This window comes from Chaetodon trifascialis, chromosome 2 (genome assembly GCF_039877785.1).
Source record: "Chaetodon trifascialis isolate fChaTrf1 chromosome 2, fChaTrf1.hap1, whole genome shotgun sequence".
Classification (NCBI taxonomy): Eukaryota; Metazoa; Chordata; class Actinopteri; order Chaetodontiformes; family Chaetodontidae; genus Chaetodon; species Chaetodon trifascialis.
Window position 1 is genome coordinate 886,053 of NC_092057.1, and position 21,964 is coordinate 908,016.

The 21,964-nt window shown below is 46.1% G+C and overlaps 2 protein-coding genes across 2 annotated transcripts in view; one reads left to right on the forward strand and one right to left on the reverse strand.

Moving 5' to 3' along the window:
• Positions 1 to 9,902, reverse strand: part of ncf4 (neutrophil cytosolic factor 4) — a 29,668-nt gene extending 19,766 nt beyond the window's left edge. Inside the window, exons 1-5 of the mRNA XM_070977741.1 lie at positions 9,744 to 9,902; positions 9,280 to 9,364; positions 9,026 to 9,185; positions 1,972 to 2,042; positions 1,142 to 1,269 (exon numbers count right to left, since the gene is read on the reverse strand). Coding sequence (XP_070833842.1) covers positions 1,142 to 1,269; positions 1,972 to 2,042; positions 9,026 to 9,185; positions 9,280 to 9,364; positions 9,744 to 9,775 — 476 coding nt within the window. The 5' untranslated portion in view covers positions 9,776 to 9,902. The remainder of the gene's footprint in view (positions 1 to 1,141; positions 1,270 to 1,971; positions 2,043 to 9,025; positions 9,186 to 9,279; positions 9,365 to 9,743) is intronic.
• Positions 1 to 21,964, forward strand: part of pvalb7 (parvalbumin 7) — a 35,394-nt gene that overhangs the window by 12,080 nt on the left and 1,350 nt on the right. Inside the window, exons 2-4 of the mRNA XM_070977757.1 lie at positions 21,090 to 21,158; positions 21,449 to 21,578; positions 21,730 to 21,839. Coding sequence (XP_070833858.1) covers positions 21,098 to 21,158; positions 21,449 to 21,578; positions 21,730 to 21,839 — 301 coding nt within the window. The 5' untranslated portion in view covers positions 21,090 to 21,097. The remainder of the gene's footprint in view (positions 1 to 21,089; positions 21,159 to 21,448; positions 21,579 to 21,729; positions 21,840 to 21,964) is intronic.

Below are 21,964 nucleotides of genomic sequence, written 5' to 3' on the forward strand. Positions count from 1 at the left end.
CTCTCACTCTTGTACGTGATGCTGTATCTCATAGACCCACTCATACGTGACAGACTGCTTCTTATTAAAGACTGTTTGAGTACAGATTAAAAATGAATTTCTTATATGCAGATTTAAAAGCACTCATCCAGTGAGGATGGAAAACTCGGCAATGACAGTTGCATGGATCTAAGTCTTCTCTTGTCTTCATCCATAAAGAGTTACAAAAATTTCTAGAGGTCTGATTGACAAGTCAGCACTGTACAGGATATAGAGGCCTACAAATACACGAAAGAGTTTAATTTGAGAGCAGTACAACTCAGTGTTACATTTCAGACAATGTCAGTGCTAACGTGGTTGCTGTTGGTTTATTTTTGTCTGGTCTTGTGCTGTTTTACTGGTTTACTTGTTTGGTTGAATCTTACTGATAAGAGCTGACGAATAGCATCAAATTCAAGTCACCAGCTTAATGTTTAACAGTCTAAGCATCTGATGTTTATGCTTTTGGGGTAAAGTCCATGCTCTTTTCCTTCTCTGTTTCTAAAGGCCTATCATGTTGTCGGAGGCCCTCCCTCGATCCCCACTCTGTAATCAAACAAGACCTGAACCCCATCTGCTCCAACCGCTTTAATTTCAAAACATTATCTAATTCATTCATTTCTATTCATTAATTCAAGGGATGAAACTGCTCTTGAAAAGCCTAATGGCACTACATTGACACTGATTATGGTCACTTTTAGAAGATAAAGGAGGCACTTGTGCGTCCTGATGATGCCTCTGACACTTCACACACCGAGGTCCCGTTCTGAGGACCTCGGATGCTTTTACTGAGGCCCTTCACTTGATCACAAAGCAATGCATGCAAATCAACTGAGGTCACAAAGAAGCCCTCAAATGCCAACAAATAACCCCCTTCATCATTAATTGCAGGTGCTCCAGCTGTAAGCCTGATTCACCAAGGTTGGCACCTTTGCACCCAGAAACACTCTAACTGGACTATTGTCTCATTTGGTTTGAAGCCCTGATTATGAAAGAAGAAAAGACTCGGCCTGCCTGATTTTCATATATTCACATTTATTCACATCTGGCCTGCTGATCAAGGGGTTCAGCTATTGGTTTAGCATCACTACCAGTCACTAGCACTGTGTGCAGGGGGGCTTACACTTTGCGGGTGTTGGGGCGGAGGCGTCTGAGAGCTCGCGGTTGGTGCTGGCTGTCCTGGTCCCGCTGGTAGAAAAACATCCGGAGAGTTTCATCGAGCAAAAACCACGTTGGCAGACCCAGCAACCTCTGGGAGAGAGAGAGGGAGGGAGAGGGAGGGAGGATGAGGCAAGAGCGATGGAGTTGACCAACAAGAAAGGAAGGAATCGATGGAGGAAAGGCAGACTCAAGGTAATGATGCAGTGTTTGAGGTGGAGGACAGACGGAAAGGAGGGAAATAAAGGTGAATGGTTAGGGAGGTTCACCGAGACAAGGGGGGTGTGAGGAGAGTGGGAGAGGGAGAAACAGGGTGGTGGGAGAATCGAGCAATAAGCAGTGGATGAAAGAGAGGAGATGAAGCGAGGAGGATTATAAGCGCAAGGCAAGCGAAGGCGAGAGAGTGTGGCAAAGTGAGAACCACGTAGGTTGCGGGAAAAAAGAGCAAAGCAGAAAAGAGAAGTGAGTGAGTGAGTGGGAGAAAGAGAACCTGATCGTGTTTTCAGCGGTGGAGCAACACTGAAACATGTCAAAAGTCCCACAACTACAGTCAGTCAGACGTGATGTGGGCACAGGGCAGAGCAAAGAGAAGAGAGCAGCAACGCCTACATGTTGAGCTCCATCTGAAAACCGCTGCTGAAATATCCGAGTCAGTGCTTATCCACCTACAGCATCGTTCAGCCCACCGAGCTGTAGGCTTCTGCGCTGCGCTGCATAAGACCCCGAGCATGCCAACAACTCCACAACCTGCGTGCAGCTAAAGGCTGCATCGTGCATGCAATGAAGCGTGATTACCTTCATGTACGTGTTGAGTTCAGGGATTCTGCTCTCTGCAATCTCCTGTTTGTTGCCAATGAAGATTTTTCCTAAAGAGAAACATGTTCAGAATGAAAAAGGTGCAGGAATGAAATCAGCAGGGGTCAGATGTCAACTGTAAACTGGTATTTATGGACGAGGAGGAGGGTGCACACTTCACACACACTGGACACACTTCAGAGCAGGTGTAGCTCAGTTTACAGGTATGTGCATGATGATGTCATGGCTTATTGACACTATAGGTGTTATGAATCGGATCAGCATGTTATGACCATGTTGAAACAGTGCTTCATCTCTGCCATAGCATGTTGGAGGTGAACAGCTGATGAAGGGCATGTTTACCTGCACAGAGATCTATGCATCTATCGATGCTCCTCTATAAAACACATCCTGCTTGAGCATGTTGACATATTACCCTTTAGCCCGGATACCTTTCCCCCTTCAGTCCAGTCAAAAGTGATGAGGCACAGGGCCGGCCCCTCACCAGCTCATCCCAGGCCATCAAACACTGCTGTTAAATCAAATTTAGCACACTCTTAATGACCCTCAGCCACGATATTCAGCCCTCTCTCCCCTCTCTCAATTCATCTCGTCTGCTTCATTCTAGAGCAAGATAACTCACTCGATCACTCGCAGACACAAATTCACTCATTCGCTCACTTACTGATGAATCATGTGCTCATCCTCTCACCCTCTGCTGGAGCCTCACTGAATGAAATGCTGCTCTGACCTTGAATCTCCTGTAAAACAGCTTTTCTCTTTAGTAATATATATGTTGCATTTAGCACAAAGGCTACAGCTGTGGTAAAACAACAGAGCAGGTTAATCTGTGTGATGTCAGACAGCAGCTCATACATTTAGATTAATATGATGGAGACAGGCTAAATTCAACTTCATGTCCATTTACATCTTGTAAAAAATCTGATATATTTCATAAAAAAAGGAACAAAACAGTCTGACATCGAGATATTTATCCCTTCTTTATTTTTCATTAATGAAAAGTTTCCATTTGACCAAACATCCTTTCCTTGCTCCTACCTGTGGCCCACCCTCCCCTCTGCCTCCCTCCTCTCTCCCTGCTGTCTTTCTTATTCCCTCTCCATCCTGATGAGATCTGGCACCGCAATTAAACCCATCAGATCTAATATTATCCAGCAGACTCCTCAGTGGCAGATGCTAAATCAGAGTTTGTGGAAAAGTAGAACTTTCCTGATATAGAAAGCGGCGATGAGAGAGACTGCTTTAAAGTCCACAAAGAGCTGGTGTAGAAAAAATGCTAATGAAGGCTTTGTTGCTCAGGTATGTGGTTAAATTATGCTGTTGCATAAAAAAAGTCAAAGGTTTGACTGAAATGATTGTGTCTATAGCAGCTTACTTTGAATAAAACATGAAAAAAAATCATCATTAGATGACCCCCAAGAACCCGCAGTGATACCAGAGCGTGCAGAGCCTGTGAGACAAGAAGCAGGGCAGAGACATCCAGCAAACACCTGCAGCTGAAGGTGGGTCAGATGATCATGGAACACAGTGGCTGGACAGTCAGAGGACAATGATCAGAGAGATTTAATAACCTGAACCAAACACACGACACACGCGGTCCTCAAACCCTCCATTCAGAAGAGCAAGCCCTGCCAAAATAACCGAGCAGGAAGTGACGGTAACACGTCACCCTGTGGTGCATGTTAGAGATATATCAGTGGGAAGACTGAAGAACATTCACGGTTACATCATGATGTACAAAACACCGAATTTTCATGGTTTTTCACCATTACACAGTGGATCCATTAAAATAAGGACAAACAGCTCACAGCCTTAAAAACGCTCATTTCACGTTTTAAATGCATTTCCACGGCTGCTGACATCCACACACTGCAAGGCCGGCTCACTCATCTGCTCATCATTTGTAACTTCACCCCGTTTGGCACACAGCATATACAGTAAACATCAGGGGAACTAAGAGACACTTCAGGGAGGACGAAGAGGAGATGAGGAACTTGTTTTCATGGCTTGGACTGGATGCCATGCTGGCAGAGCTCCAGCTATGAGACAACACCACAGATGCATCAGGCGAATGAAACACATGACGCGTAACTCTAAGACACGCAGTAGTATTAAGTACTACAGTAAATATTACATCAGTGATACTGTCCACTAGTTCCTAATGTGGTGTTAGTGAAACCTGAGGGTTGATGAAGGAAGCGGAGTCACACTTTCGGACTCCTTTCCTCATATTTGTAAAAACACCGTTCATGAGTCGACAGCTAAACAAAAGCCATCCGAGTCTGAACGGACACAAATGTGCGCGCAGCGTTAGTGTGATTAGTTAGTGCAACCTGATTCACCCCATCTGTAATTTATACACACACACACACGCACGCACGCACGCACGCACGCACACACACACACACACACACACACACACACACACACACACACACACACACACACACACACACACACACACACACACACCTCACTCCATCCTCATCTGTCCTAAATCGATGGTCCGAGCCGCCCGTTCAAAGCCCCCAGGCTCTTATTGGTGCAGATGTTGGTTTCCAGCCTTCGATAATCAATACAGACGCTGACGGCAGCTCCCAGACAGATTGACTTATGGGAAAACAACGAGCTGCAGAGTAAAGCCGAAGCCACCAGGCAGATGAGGACGAGCGGACAAACACGGACAAACTGCAGCCCAGTCACTGACTGTCAGGATCCTGCGTGTCCAGCCTCAAAGGCTTATATTTCATTTTAATTTAAGAGATTACACGACCAGAAGAAAAGCTGTTTAAAAACGCAACCAAACAGGCTTGAAATGGTACGATGAGACTGTTCATCAACGCCACACAGACAGTGTTGTATAATTACTGTGTTTGGCACGTTAAATGGGTTTGAGACCGGTCTCACACTCGCAGGCCTCCGTCTGCTCAGCCTGACTTTAAACAGCCCTCTTCGCTCTGTGGCTCGTTACCTCACTGCCGTCTCTTTCTAAGTCACAGTTTCAGTCTGGATGTGGACGTCCAGGTACTTCCTCCCCACACTGTCTTTAACAGCAGCTCACTTGCATGAGCCAATGACTTTCCTTCTTTAAACATCTCATTAACTTAGATTACTGAATGTCCAAGAGACTGCAGTTCCACTGATCCCACATCGTCCACATTTTCCTCAAATCACACTTTTTCTTAAGCAAAAAAAGGGTCATTAGAGAATAAGCACGAGCCAGAGTTGACTCATAAGTCTAAAGTCCAATGCTGCTCTGCTGTTAAAAGCCATGTGACTTCTCTGGAAGATCGTTAGAACTGTCACGTCCACAGTGTCCCTGCAGGCAGGACATTAAAAAGAGACGGAGACGATGAAAGAAATCAAAAACTCATTCCCAGAATAACACTTTCTCAAACAGCCTGTATTATGATGATGTCCACACTTATTTGAGCCTGTATACTGACTGAGCAGCACTTTGCATGAAGAGGAGCTCAAGCTGATGGAGAGAGGGTCCTGTTGCGTGGCGCGTCAATCAGCACCTCAGTAATGCCCTGCTGCCTCGGTTTAGAGGCGTTCCAGGGCCGATGGCCGTGGAGGAGATCCAGGCCTGTTGGCCTGGGAGCCTGCCTGTTAGCAGAAAAGGATGTTTGGGTTCGGACAGACGTACGAAGCTCTCCCACCGCCCCATCCTTCAACATGGCTGCTTTCCTTCCACTCCCTCTTCATTTCCCCCCGTGGCACCCATCTGTCCTCCATCCAGCTGCTCTTTCCTGGCTGTTCTGAAAGTCACTGAGGATTAGACTTATTTATTACAGTCCTCTGATATGAGGTTTTAGACCGACCTTGTAGGACTTCCTCGTGGCACTGATGACTGACGGCAGTGCAGTTTTTGACGTTTAGCCTGACGACATGACACTTTGCTTATCTGAAAGAAGGGAAAATGATTTTTAAGACTGTTTGAGGGGAGAAATTACATTAAGTTGACGGAGCTCGACAGGGGGACGTTTGTAAAGATGGTAATATTTTCTGGGGCTTATTATTTGCTCATTATTCCACATATTGGGGCCGATCTGGACACATTAGAATGAGCGAGTGTCCGCTCACTGTCTGTCTGTGCTGTGGTTTGTCGCCTCGGCCTGATAGTGCTGCAGCACCGCTCTTCTTTATGACAGCCTCAGTGTGAGCATCCTGCTGCATGAACAGTGTGTGAACGTCTTCATTTTTTAGAATTTCTTCTTCTTTGACTCAGACGGAGATGCTAACGCACCAATTATCATCACACCAGCTGTGGCTATTTCTAATGTTCATTTCATGAGTAACTTGATGCCAGACTTAAGTCAAACTTGGCTTTGTCGGGTTCGTGTGGCCTCTACAAGCTGCTCACTGCTCTCAGCCAAAGATCATTAGTGAGGAAGAAGCGTCACTCTGCAGCAGCAGCGTCACGTGTCTTCTCTCTATTGAGTCGCGTCAGTTTCAGTCGTTACGTTCTCTCATGTGACATCAATTGAATCTGATGAACTCAGTTTTGAACCAGAGGCTTCAGAATTTGGGTCAAGACGCCTGTGAGCCACGTTCAAGACTACCGCTGTTGTTTTGATGTTTCAGATACATATTTAATCAACATGAAGGTAAATATGTCAGATCAGTAATATTGGCCCAATATTAAAGGCTCGGATCAGGACTCCTTGTGCTTCACAAAGTCCCAGAAACAATTTGAATTCTACTGAAAACCAAAAGCAGGAATTTCCCTTCAGACGCAGCAGTTTTCTGTCAGTATAAACTTGCATTCACAGAAAAAAAAAGTTCACATGAAACTCAGTCTAATTAAATCTGAAAGAGCCACAACAGCAATTATTCTTCCTATTTTTCCTTGATTTCATCTGCAGCTAATTCATTTTAAAATTTGAGCAAATCCACTGTGAAGACGAGGGAGCGAAACAGGAGGGTGTTTGTTCGATTTACGCTGTCAGACAGAACAAATCCACGTCCCGCACATGCAGCAGATCCTCGCTTTTAAAACCATGATCAGATGGGTTCTCGGTTCTTCCAGCCACAGGGAGAAAATTCAGCCAGCTGTCGCCATGCAGTCAGTCTGTTCCTCTGCATATGCATGAGGCAGAGCAGAGCGAGCGTGCATGTGAAGGTTACGGCTGACGAGCGAGGAATGATGCAGTGAAGAACAACGTTTCCTCTGTTAGCGAAGGCTCCACACTGCACAACCACTGTCAGCACTGACAAACTGGGAACTACAGTGACCCGCCGAATAACCTCTGAAGAGAGAAATCCACCCTTTATTATTGGATTTACACGTTTCTTCATAGTGAAGCATCCAAAGGAGGATTGTGTGGCAATGCAGCCTGCATGCAGCCCTTACTGTGGGGTGGTGTCCTACCACCCCATAGTAAGGGGGGAGCAAGAGGAGCAATAAAACTGATCTGAATACAGAAAACCTCACAATCATAATCCTCTAAAACACTTCTCTGCTTTGCATTCTTGATTTTATGTTGGTTGTTACTGTGCTCAATCTAGGAAGAAAGCTGCGTTTGTTGCATATATTTGAAGTGTTGTTGCTCTGCGGTTCGACCTCCCCACTCGTGGCTGATCAGTCATATTTAATCTTATTTCACTGCTGCAATACTCGCACTGGTTAACTGCCTACAGTGTGAAACTACTGATCGACTATGCAGAGATGTTAACGGGTAAATGATCCCAACAAGCAAAAAGGTTGTACTCTGAGAGTGTGTGACATGCAGGCTGTGCTGGTGGGGTGCTGCAGGTAGAAGTGAAATAAGAATAAGAAGCATCCATGAGTTTGAAGGCTTATCACACACTGACACAGTGAGCAGCGGTTTGAAGTGCAAAGAGGACCAGCAGGAAGGTGATCTTGCACATAACTGATTGGCCAACACAGAATACTGACAGATGTTGTCACAACGTGTTGCTGCAGAACTTGAGCAATGTTGAGCTAATTTGTGCGACCGCTCTCTGCTTTCTGACCTGGAGCCGTCGGCTGTCTCACTGAAGTGAATCAGAAGCTCTTTACATGCAGTCTGTATTAACATGAAATACTGTTGACGAAGAGAAGAGACGAGACTGTGCTGCGTGCATGTCAGGACGACATCAGCACAGCATGCTCAGGACTCAAACGTGCACATCAGTTAACACAAGCGGCGGCTATACAGTGGAGTGTGTGTGTGCATGTGTGTCGGTTAATGTGTGTCGATTATATGCAGGGATGTTATGTCAGACGTGAAACTGTAGAGAGGAAACTGTATGAGAAACGCTGATGTTTCAGCTAGAAGGCAAGTTTAATTCAAGCAGCAGTCAGAACTTCAGTGTGAAACGAGCGAGCTGACTGGCTGAAAGCTTTGCACATCATCAGCGGCAGCCTTGTACACACCTGAGCGGCTAACTTACTAACTGGTGCATTTGAAAATGCTGCTTTTATTTGTCCTTCACATTATCATCATGATGAATTAATACAACCTTAGCAGAAATGAATATAAAGAGAAAAAAGATCTTGGTTTTGGCCAAACTAGACTGCCTGGAATCGGCTTTATTGGCTGAGTATTTGTGCACATGCCAGAAATCTGAGTCCGGTTTAAACACGAGAAGAAGGGACACTTAGCTGAAAGAGGACAAAAAGACGGTTAGCCTTTTTCATTTGTCAACTAAAGATTTCACATTTACTTGTGGTCTTACTCCAGCCGCCCTGGTGAAACCTGAGGTTGTTCGAATCAGAGCCAGCTGATGTCGTCTGGACTTTGATCAGCCTACCGAAGCGTTTTATGCTGATAACGTCCAGCATCCAGGGCACACTTCATCCTGCCAGGAGAGCAACTTAACAAAATTGGAAATCACAGACCGTGACTGTTTGCACAGTTTGGGTCGGAGAGTTCCTCACGCCTGTCCGACCTGAAAGCACGGCAGTCAGAATGAAAGGGCGTAACGAGCTGAACGCTGAGCTCGGCTCTGACAGACAAGTGTTTGAACAATGTGAAATGTGACACCGTTGAGCCGCTGCGGTTATCAGTGCTGCAAACACACACACCTGGAAGAGAGGGCAGGACGCAGGTGTTGGGACCAGGTTTCTCTGGGTCTTCAGGAGAGTATTTGGACTCGAGGATCTGGTGGAGGTTGAAGAATTCTCTGTACCTCCTGTAGATGAAATACTTGCCCCCTCCTTTAGTCTTCACCTCGATCACAAACCTCTGGAAGAGACACAGAGACATGAAGCTACGTTGTCCTCTTACTGTTTTGTTATCTAAGCTCAGTTTAAGGTCTGCAGGAACTTTTTAAACTCACGAAGTAGTCGATGAAGCCTTTCTTCTCCTCAGCATCAGCAATGGTGGCACTGATGGCGATGTTATCGGGCAGCTGATCAAAGTCACTGAGTGAAGAAATGATCTGATTAAAAGTAGTTTTTCACTTCATCAGATTTTACAATATTAATGTTGAACATGTAAACATTCAAAACAGAATTAAAGTCAGAGATTTGTGCAGTTCATCTGATTCTACACTGTTCTGCAAATGTCCTTTTCCAAAGTTTCAACACTCCTGTAAAACATAATCAACTTATACAATAAACACCAAATTACTTCAACTTCAAACAAAAAAAGCAGCTGCGCAGCCACAAAACGTCTGCAAACACCGCGCAGCACGGACAGCCTTCAGTTTCATAACCCTGTTACAGACCAGATGCGCTGTGGAGCGCGACATGAAGGCAAAAACACGCACACTCCTCAGATTTCACTCCGACAAACACTCACCTTTCGTCCCGTAACTGCTGCGGCAGCGACATGATGTTGCGCACAGTGTGACCGCACACGAGCGCAGAAACTTGAACTTTCCGTGTGGAGAAAAGGTGTTTGTTGGCGCGCGCTCTCCTCTCGGTGCAGACTGCCTGCCTCTGAAAGTGCCCGCAGGCGCAGTCTAATTGGCTGCGCGGAAACAGCCGACAGGAAGCGAGAGTTCCCCAAAAAGACCTGAGGATGGTGCGTTCACGTGCCGAAGCTTACGGCCTGTGCCGAGAAAGCGCCTTAAATGGCGTTCAGGTGACTCAAGAGACGGCAGGTATGATGATAAAGAGAGGCTGATGGAGCAGTTCTGGCTGATGATGAGTTGAATGAGGTGCCCCGGAAACAGGTGAATGTCAGGTGGGATTATGTTAAAGGGTCAGTTCATCAATCAATCAATCAATCAATCAATCAATCAATCAATCAATCAATCAATCAATCAATCAATCAATCAATCAATCAATCAATAAAATTCTCTCACCTATTTTTTTTCCTTATTTTGTGATGATCACAGCAGTGAAGCATCACTGTACAAACTTGAATTTCCAGTTAAACGAGGAGCGCTTGCTGTGTCTTCTCCAGGCAGCACCTGTGCAGCTGCGGTTTGGCAGCACTGTACTTCATCAGCTATGACTGACTCACCTGTGGTCCCTCGCCGGGCCTTGAAGAACACGTCACAGGGCTCTGTTGTTTACAGCGCTCTTGGCTTTTTGTCCACCTGCCACACAGCCTGTGAGCAGCTCGTGCCCTCCGTCACCTTCTGGTGTGTGTGTTCGTGTTTCCTCCTGCAGGAGCGCACACCTCACCGCTGATTACTTTTTAACAGCGTGTCAAACTAAAGATGCGTCTTCACTCTCAGTTAAAAAGTTACCCGGACGCTGTGTCAACATGACACTGTGAGCGCTGTTTGAAGTGAAAAAATCATGGCTAAATAAGTTGTTTAGTTTCACACTGACAATCATTTTGTGCCAGCTTTTGGATTTTCTCTCTTGTCGTCGAGGCCACTGTGCCACAGTCACCTGCTGTAAAAGTGTTTTTAAAAGCAGCTTTACAAACAGAAACCTCTGCATCACACCACGTCCCGGGACCCTCCGGCCTCTCTGATCATTTTTACAGAGCCATCTCTGACATCAATCCCACATCCAGTATGACTGAACGCTGTAAAAACTCTGACCCGGGGAGACGGCTGATGGCTGCCGGCGTCCTCTCCCAGCCTCCCACAGTGCACCACACAGTGGAGGACTGTTCATTTACAGCACACAAACAAAAGCACAGCCTGACTCCAGTTTAACTTTTTGAACGTGGTCGACAGCAGAGCAAAAATGCATATTGGCTAATGGCAAATGCTGTCAGGTGACTACGTTTCCATGGAGCTAAGCTGTTATCATAGCTTAATACATGAATGGAGAGAAACATCTCACAGTCAAAAACCAGTCCAAAGCTCACCAGCTGCTCCTGCAGACTGGTTTGTTCAGATTTCTGATGTCAGGCGCTTTAATTTCATAAAACAGGTCGCACTGCACAAGTCAGCTGCAGCAATGAGATGTAGCTAAAAGTTCACGCCTCCATCAAACAAGTCATTTCTTATGTAACTGAGCAGCTGGAAAGACGGGAGAGACTGATGATAGAAGAGCCACCAGGAGCACATCTTCAGGCTCATGAAGACGCTGACATGTTCACTGACTGATGGTCAGAGGCAGTGATTCAGTCAGTGTGTTTTATGCTGAGAGGGGAACACCAGCAACGTGCCACTTTGGCAGAATCTATTCACCAAGATGGAAGTTTTCCAGAGACCTTTGGTGATGTTTTTAGCATCTATGAGCACATTTCTGTGACAACAATGTTCTGATGACTTCATTAAGTTGTGGTTTAAGTAGAGTAGAAGAAGAAAGAAAAAATCCTTTATTAGTCACAATTACACACACAACATGCAGAGTTAGGGGGGAAACTGCACACACCATGCATCAAACCAAAGGCAAAGTGTAATGTGCAAATACTCAAAACACAGAAGAGAGCGTCTTTCGTGGCTGAGTCCATCGCCTGTCTGGAGGAATGTGGAGTTGTTGAGCTTCGCTCTCGGCGTCTGTGCTCTGGACAGACGCTGCAGGACCTTGAAGCTCTTTGAACTCGGTGCTGTTGCTGCACTTGCACTTGTTCCACTGTTGAGCTTTAAGCTATGAGACATCTGTCTCCTCCTCTTGTTCGACAAGGTGGTGTGAATTCAGCGCTGAAGAGGCCCACTAAACGCTGGTCATCCTCTGAGACCTGAAGCATCCGGGGGAGATGTTGGAGGATGAGGAGCGTCTCTGAGCAGGACTCAGCCTTTTCATCTCCGTGTCGCTCTGTTAACACTGAGGACCTGCAGCAAAGAGCTTCAGGGAGCTGACTGTGACTGCAATGACAAATCTGCATCAACTGATTTTTTGCTGGCAGCAGAACAAGCTGTAAACACGACACGCACACATCTGGGGATGAAGCACGTTGTCCACTAATCACAAGGCTGGCAGTTCGATCCCCGGCTCCTCTAGCGGTAAGCCACCTCCACACTGCTCCTCCTGCCCAAAACCCTCCTGATGGTGAGGCCAGCGCCACTGACTGAAGGGCTTTACAGATGCAGCCATTTACAGTTTCCCAGCGGCTCAGTTAAATTAAGGCTGTTATGAAGGTCCTGACGAGGATCAGCTGTTCAGGAGATACTCCGCCTGTTTAGTCCACTCTCTTACCTGTGCTGACATTCTTCCTTTCCTCTCTCACTTCTTATCTCACCTGAAGCAGAAAGTACACATTCTCCACATCACTTGCATGACACACACACACACACACACACACACACACACACACACACACACACAAACACACACACACACACACACACACACACACACACACACACACACACACACACACACACACACACACACCCCTGCACAAACGCTTCCTGACCTGTCATCTGTCTTTTGTCATAGTCCATTATCAGTAAATGATAATACAGCCAGGGCTGGTGACTGCGGGAATAAATCTGAGGTGATTAAAGATTATGACACTAGATGTCAGCAAAGTTGTTGCTGTGGTGAAGGTGTGTGTGTGTGTGTGTGTGTGTGTGTGTGTGTGTGTGTGTGTGTGTGTGTGTGTGTGTGTGTGTGTGTGTGTGTGTGTGAGAGAGAGAGAGAGAGAGAGAGAGAGAGAGAGACATAACAACCCTGATTTACCATCTAATCTAAAATAGTTTCTTAACTGCTTGAGATGAAATCTGTAACTTGTGCTTAATCTCGATCCATCCGATCTGTCTTTCAGTTTGTCTTCAGACTCTCAGCACACTCATCCTGTCTGTCAACATATGGCACACAATAATAGGCTCAGTCAAGCACTCACCTACAGCTGTTTCCCACACAAAGACAGGACGTCCACGGCCACTTTAAGCTTCAGTCCTGCTCCAGCCTGTGTTTGCTTTGCAGCCACAGCCGCTGACTCGCTGCATCAAAGGGCTGCATGCACAGGCTGACAGAGACGAGACGGACAGGGATTACAGCAGCAAATGCCTCAGTGAATCAAACCAGGTGTGCTGAAGGTGTGTTCGCAGTGACTCTTATCTGCCATTTGCAAACAGCTTGACACAAAGTGTCCCTGAGTGTGTACAAGGACAAAACTGTGAATATCTGCTCATGTTAAACAGAGTCTCACTTCTGATTGTGTGTTAGAAAAAGACAAGGGTGCAATAGTGTGTGTGTGTGTGTGTGTGTGTGTGTGTGTGTGTGTGTGTGTGTGTGTGTGTGTGTGTGTGTGTGTGTGTGTGTGTGTGTGTACATATTGTCTCCATATCCATTGTCACGGAGCCTGAGACGGATTCTTTGAAACGCTGCTCGTATGACAGATCACTGCCAGCCACGAGCTGCAGAGACATTTTTCAAGGGTGTATTTATGTTCAAGGGCAGGAGTCTGCTGTGTGTGTGTGTGTGTGTGTGTGTGTGTGTGTGTGTGTGTGTGTGTGTGTGTGTGTGTGTGTGTGTGTGTTGTAGCCTCTGAAACATTAGCACACTGTGAAGCATCAGCTGATGAAATATAAGGAGCCTTTAAGTTGACAGACAAACAGGTATCACAACACACACGTAAACACACGCGCAGAGAAACAGAAGTGAGACTGACAGGAGGTCTCAACAAACAATGTTGACAGCTGGTTACCATGGAGACACCATACAGGAAGTGGAAAGAGGAAGCACAGGGCTGATGTAAATCCTGGTACTTCACAGCAGAGCAGTGTCACTTCGTTAGTATAATACAGGTGATACAACTGAAGAGTTTTTATCCAAATCTGGAATCCACTGCAGCAAAAAACAAGCTTGGTTTGCTTTTCAAAGATGGTTTTGTATATGAGCATGGTTGTCAAAGTTATTGTAAAACAGTAACTGCTCATCATTAAAGTTTAGAGGAGTGTGTATTTAAGCAGTGAGCAGCCACAGTGAGCGCTCAGCTCCAGCCCTGAGCCTGATGGGAGAATTCACCTAACAATCAGTTCACTGGAAAGCTGCTGAAACAGTTAGATGTCATCTTAACAGCAAATGGAGCCCAGTTTTAACCCCGAGGCCTGGACATCTCCATCCTCTAACCCTGACCCATCTTCAGACCTGACAAACTGACTGGAAACATATATTAGCCTATAATGAACAGCAGGCTGCGTGTCGATGGACTGAAATAAGAACCTCCAACACAAAGATTTTCTTCACAGTTGAAGATGTTTGACCAGCTCCTACAGACCCCAGGTACACCTACACAGGTGCTCTCACCTGCATCACACCTCCTCTCAGGACTGGTGTTCAGACTCTGCTCGATTCCCGTCTCCCACACTGCTCGGGGGGAAGGTGTTATCGTTCTTATTGGTGTAGCGAGTTTGGCCCAACTTTGACCTGAGCAGAAGTCTGTTTAATCAGAACACCTGAAAGCTGAGGGTTTGCAGGGCTTTCAACGTTCGTGGTGACTGAAAGAGACAAATATGTTGTGACTATAGCAACAGTGGGAGTAATGAGGAACTGGAATTCAGTGCTACAGATAGTTTGGGTGAACCTCTAGGGATTTTTTTTTTCTTTTCCTTTTGTTATATAAATATGAGAGCCAAAATATAATTTAAATTTAGTTGCCGTGTAGGATAGAGCCAGTGACCACAAATGAACTCCAGCTCTGACTGAAGGATCAGGGTTATTTAACACATGAAATCCTAATATTGTTGCAGAGATAATGTCACCCACTGTCCCTAAACACGCTTCATACCAAACAATCAGCATGACTAACAGGACCTGCCAGGGAGATGTGGAAGATTCAGCTTCTCATTACTTAACACATTGGCTGTGAGACAAACCAAACTCCCAACAACTTGGTGCATTCCTTTAAAAACTCACCATCTCCCACACACGCCCACACACACCAGCCGCAGCATTAGCACTAAATATACCACTATCACCAGCGCCTGCAGAGCAGTCATGCACATTTGCCAAAGAGTGGGGCTTCCTTCTCCCACTCCACTGTACATGCTGGCCTCAGCTGATCTCATGAGCCTGTGAGGGGGGCTGGAGTTAAGACACCAACTCACATGAGCACAAACTGAGGACTGCAAACTCTCTGATAGCCACAACGGAGACCATCTCTGAGCAGAGCCGAGCAAGCTGCATAATATTTTTAATCAGTTACAATAGACAGTTTGCAGCTCAGCCACAGGTTCCTCTAAACAGCTCCAAAGCCTCGCCATCTCTATGTCACATCTCACAGTGACACAGCAGGACTCACACACCCTCCACCCCTGAACAAAATCAGGTGTACCAGCACCAAATGTTAGCGAGCCAGCTACGAACACACAACAGCTAGTTACCGTGAATCATGCTCTTCTGAGGGAGTCCTGCCAACCCCTCCCTCCCCTGTACAAAGCTAACATGATCAGGACCAGTCTGTCTGAAATCAACCTCCATCAAGAGCGAGATGCGACCCCCCGAATGCCAAACTAACGGAGCATTAGCTACATTAGAAATTACAATGTAATCTCAGAATTTCAGGAGCTCATTAAATGATGTGTGACCCCCCTTCTGTCCCAGATTCAACGGCCGTGTTGTTTAAAATGAGTTTATAGTGCGAGTTTATTCCACGATAAGGTGCAGTCTGAGGGTTACAGCAGGCGAGTGAGCACACATCTGACAGTCTAATGAGACGCAGGGTTTCCCATGTCCCCCCCCCCCCCCCCCCCCCCCCCCACACACACACACACACACACACACACACACACACACACACACACTCACACTCAGCTGTAGCTTGTGGTCCCCCTGCCATGACTTAATGCACCACCTGCTGCTGAATACCACGTTGTTCATTAAGAGCGCATTTAATCCCTCTCTCCCTCCCTCTCTCTCTCCCTCTTCCCCCCCTCCCTCTCTCCCTCTGTCACTGTCCCCCCCCCCCCGACTGTCTTTCTCCTGTTCTCTCTGTTTTCATCAGAGGAGACCTCTGAGTAACCAGCTTCTATTCCTTCATCTCTCATATGCATTCATTAAAAGTTACATTCTTCTCCTCTCTGCCTCCTCTACCTCACACCGTGTTTATTCTCCTGGCGGGTGTTAATAACATTGTTACTCCTTCATCATCTCCATTATTCCTCTTAAATCGAGACCATGCCAAACTCTTGGCCTGCCTCTCCTCTTTTGGGCTATTGTGATATTACTGATATTGAGCGACGCTCTTCTGCTCTGAAAGGACTACAGCTTGCATTCAGTAAACAGTAGTTTACTTTACTTGACAAAGCTGAGCTTATTTTCTGCAGACCTTAACAAATTTTCAGCTTTTGAAGGATGAATGACGGAGGGAGAGAACAGGGCCACGAGGTGCAGACCACATAAATGCAACGTCCACCCTGGGATTGCTGGAACGTTCTTGTCGTACTCCTTTCTAAAAAGGTGATTACGGGCAATTGGCTGAAAGCTTTGCAAGATTTAAAGCTCTGTCTGGCAACAAGATTTGCAAGTGAGCACGATCCAGGTGAGCATTTGATGCAGAATTAGTCCTGCTGTGCTTAAAAACAGAGGATCAGCCAGTACTAAGTCCTGCTTTAAGGAACATCAGTATCATCACCTCAAAGAGAGTCCGCTGCCTCGTGGCCTCTTGTTTAACTGACTGCAGCTCTGTGAAGCTCACGCGGCTCCCTCCTTCTTTCCATCTCTCATACACGCAGCTGCATACCAATTAATTCCTCTCCTGGCCTTGACAGCAAACAGGACAAAAGATAAGAGAACCGCAGAGAGGAAGGGGGAGATAGGAAGAGACAGTGAGTCACAGCAGCCGTCAGGATCCAGATTGATCAGCGATAAAGGAAGAGGCACGAGGAGATATGAGTGAAGAGAAAGAGGAGCAAATCTCTTCTTTGATATGGAAAGAGGAAAGTGGAGGGGGTGGAGACGTGAACGACAGATTAGGAAAGTAATGGACAGAGTTTGAGCCAAAGAGATGAAAGGAGAGATAGTGAGAGAGGAAGTGAAGAGCTGAGGTTGTTCGGGGTGAAATAAAGCTTCAGCAGACTTTCCTTCAGGGGAACCAGAAGTCGAGCCACAGCAGTGAGAGGGCCGTGCCCCTGCACACTGCACTTCACTGAGTCTGACTTTAGTAAAGAGGCCGACTGAGCGGCTCTTCAGCCGTTAAATGCTGCTTGGAGCTGAGCAGGTAGTGTCCAGCAGTGGGTTTATCAGAGCTTTTGTACTGAAAACTGCTGCTGCTGTTTTAACTTGGTGTGAGCGAGCACCATGAGCAACACCTTTCACATGACCTGTCGTCCATTGTTCATATAAAAACATGATGGAATGAGAAAGAGTTGCATTTGAAGTTCTTACAGCACATTTTATCTGTGTCTGTGCTTAATACTTTCCCAGAACTGCAGCACAGCACCTTCACACTGCAGTGTCCGTGTTTCCTTCTCATCTTTAACATGTTTTCAGAGTGGCAGCAGTAAGAAGACGCAGATGACGACGGAATAAATCAAAGCAGATAGAGTAAAAAGGATGGGGGGGGGGTCACACAGGGAGGCGATGCGGTGCGAGGGCAGTCAGATAAAGTGGTGTTATTAATAGGCCTGTGTGTGATGTGTTAGTGCTGCAGGAAAAAACAAAGAAGCCATCACACTGCAGGACCAACAGTGTGTGTCACATCTTCACAACAACCCCACCTTTCCCAAAATAGAGAGAATACGGAGAGGTGGGGGTGTGGTGGGTGAGCGGGGGTGTAGGGGGTTACATGTGTGAGTATGGAGGCAGCTATAAAAGTCTTACTGTGTCCTTCCTTCTCCTCACTACTCCATCACCTTTCCTCCTGCCCTCTGTCTCTCCTCTCACGCCTCCACCCCTTCATTAAGGTGAGACAGAGAAGAAGAAATCACAGGTGATAGCAGAGGAGGGTCGTTTGAGGAAACGCACAGCAGAAATCTGAAGTCTGTCAGGTGCTTTGGTCAGCACAACCATGAGCTTTAGGCTGCCATGAACAGAAAATGAAACGCGCTGATTTGCTGGCTTTGTCTTCAACAAGCAGATATGCTGCAACTGAATGAAATCCTTTACTAGTTGTATGAATAATTAAGCCCTGGTGAAACGTAATGATAAAATATTTCGGAGCTGTCGAGTGGACAGCAGTCAGTGCTCTGATGAAACTCAGAAAATCCTCCATGGACGTGAGTTCAGCCTGCAATCAGAAAAAGCTTCAGTCAAATGTAAAATGGAGTAATCAATGAAAATACTGAGGCACGTAATTATTATCAAAATAATCTGAAGAATATTGGAGTGCCACTGCTGGCATGTATTTTATTTAGACTGTTTCTTTAATTCCCACTTAACTTAATCTTAGAGAACTATAGAAACTCAGTCTGCACAGCGGTCAAACCCCCTGTGAACGCAGCGAAATGAAACGACGTCCAACGCCGTCAGCAGAGGGAGCTAAATATTTCTTACATGAGTGGAAAATAGTTTCCGCCTTCCTGTGTGGCCTTTATTATTATAATTATTATTATTTCTGCATTAGTCTGAATTAGTTTGGTTGCTGTGGTGTTGGTCTGTCAGTCGCTGTCATGTGTTGTTTCCTGCCTCAGATAAAAGGTAATGTTAGGAGCAGGTGTGCATCTAATGCCCGTTTTATTGGCTGGTGTGTCACCATGAACAGGTGATGGCACGGCAGCCATGAAGTTTAGTGCAGTAGTTAAAAGTAATGCATATTATAGATGTTTTTTATTGTTGTTACTTTCTTAATGGGGACCTTATTGAGAAAGGGGGCTGAGACGCTGAATGAGACTGTGTTTTAATAAATTATACTTTCTGAATAAGACACTTGCTGGGCCTTCGCGCACCGCTGAGCCTGCTGTCACCAGGACTTCATACTTTACCTTCTGTGCTTCAGGCTGACGCAGCTCGTTTTAAATCATTAAACGTCTGCCTCCCTCAGGAAAGAGGTCGAATGTGGAACTGAAGGTCTGACATGTAATTTTGATCGTTGTTGTATTTATGGCTCGCTCATGGTCAAGAAGTGAGTCCCAGTCTCCAGTGAAAGTCTGTCACGTGAGGATGGGCATGCTGTGGTGCTACAACACAAACACACTAATCCATCACAGCGGTCGTTTGTTGTCGTCGTGTCTGCATTGCACTTTTTCACATTTTAAGCCACCATGAAGAAAAGGGATGGACTTCAGGACAGTTGGGAGTCGTCTGGTGTTGAAGCTTCAGCCTTCTGACTGCAGGACAGGTTCCTTCACCACAGCCACTGTCTGCTCACTTCAAAGCTGTCGGGAAAGAACCTGTGACCTTTAGGCTGAAGGAAAGATGTCCAACATGCGACCGTCATGCTCAGCTGAGACGCAGACATCACGATGAGCTTTTAGGAGCATGTTACACTGAGAGCACATTAAGATCCAGAACAGACCAGAACTGTCTGTCAAGGTTTGTTGTTGACGGACGCGATGACCAAAGACAATAAACTGAATTACAGCTTCAGCTGGTGATGAAGGTTTTCCATTTTGAAGACATTACCTCAAAAAACACAAACAGGTGATCACTAAATATATTTAAGCTATATATTTAATATATTTAATGTTTAGACACACACCATGTGGAGGGAAAGCTGAGAGGCAGTAGACTGGACGGACAAGAGGAAGAGGACGGCTGTTTGTCCTCTCTGTCCGTTTGTTCAGGAAGGTAAATATCCTGTTGAGGTTGGAACAGAGTAACCACCAGGGCGCGCACACACACACACACACACACACACACACACACACACACACACACACACACACACACACACACACACACACACACACACGCACACACACATAATACACACAGGGGAGCTCAGTTCTCTCGTAGGTACAAACACATTCATCACTCATCTGTCTTAACTTGGCATTTGAAGGCCCTCCAAACAGAAACAAGGACTCTGAGGGCCTCCAGCTCACTTCTGACACCTATTGGCATGCACAGGGTACTGCAGTGCGCTGCAGCTGAGGGATGTACTCACAAGTTTTCAACCTTTGGGGAAACAGATGGATCCATCACACTCTTTTCCAGCAACGTCCAGCTTTACATCGACATGACGCACACAGCCTGGTTTCCACCGTGAACACTGAAAATAAATGCCTTGACAAGAGATGTCATCCACCTGAAATATGCTGCATAATCAACATGGAATACATGTGCGACAGAGCAAGGTTAACATTCACCAATGAAAAACAGCATTTATAGAAAACACTCACAGAAGCGCCTCACAGTTTGCACAGCTGACATGTTTGTTTGGTGGTACATGTGATTGCAAATATAAAGAGTTTCAGAAGAACAGAAAGAGAATTGACATGAATAAAGCAAACGGTTTGTGTGCAGTTACTAATGGGGTTGTGTGTACAGCTGAGGAATGTGTATTTGTGTGACCTGAGTGTGTGTCTGACTGTGTTCGTGCCCACGTCTTAAACTGTGAACTGCATGGCCTCGGATGATCTCCCCGCTGTGCAAAGCTCCACTGAGGCCATTTTGAATGCCTGAAATGTAATTCTAACAGCTCCATCAGGGTCGAAATCCTCTTTGTTTATTTCATGTCATACAAACAGACCAAAGTATTTTCCTATCATCCAGTCCTTCAGTAGACTCCAGACCTTTATTTCACTGTCTAACAACCACTCTGTCCTCAGATCAGATGCGCGAACGTTGACGGTGCAGATCTGACTCTTGTGCTTCCATTAGGGATGTTGTCTGCACTCAGCTACTTCATTTCTGCTCTTGGTTTCTCACTCTGTGCCTTTCATGTCTTCTCTGTCCCTCTCTCCAGCCGGCAAAATGTCGATGACAGATCTGTTGAAAGCTGAGGCGATCAAGACAGCTCTTGAGGCCTTTGCAGGTCTGTACCAGCTGACATGGTATTCTGAGCAGTTCCAGAAGTCCACTTTGGATACTGACAGATTCAGTTAGTGCACAGCTTTATCTTCTGCAAACGACTCTCACTCGTGCTCTGTATGAGTGCTACTAATTTAAATCCAAAGCTCCTGAACAACTGGCTGTGACAGAATTAATTATGCCCCGCAGAGTGATTCTAAATTTTAATTTGCAAAGCATTTCTGGCTAATGTAAAAGGCAGAATTCAGAGCTGTTGGATAATTCAGTTTGTACCTTCTATCTCGCCTTTTGTAGCAGAAACATTCGACCCTAAAAAGTTCTTTGAAATGGTGGGAATGAAGGCCATGACAGCCGAAAACGTCAAGAAGGTCTTCCAGGTTCTGGATGTGGACGGTAGCGGCTTCATAGAGGAGGAAGAGCTCAAGTGAGGACACAGAAACACACAAACACACGAGCGAGACGAGGCCTGGCCAGTGGACTGCACACTGTGCAAAGCCTGCGTCCTGCACGCTGTCATGTCTTCATTATTACCGTCCTACAGTGATCCCTCTCTGCAACGCCTTGTGCTTTCTCAGGTTTGTACTGAAGGGCTTTTCCAAGGAGGGCAGAGACCTGACCGACGATGAGACAAAAGCATTCCTCAAAGCCGCAGACAAAGATGGAGACGGCAAGATCGGCATTGACGGTGAGAGAGCAGAAGAACGCTGCAAAAAATGATGAAGTTCATCATGAACAAAGAAGAGTAGAAGTAGAGAAGGTAGAGGGTGGAGGAGTACAGGTGAGCGTGTAGGCTAACATTGGCCTCAATGA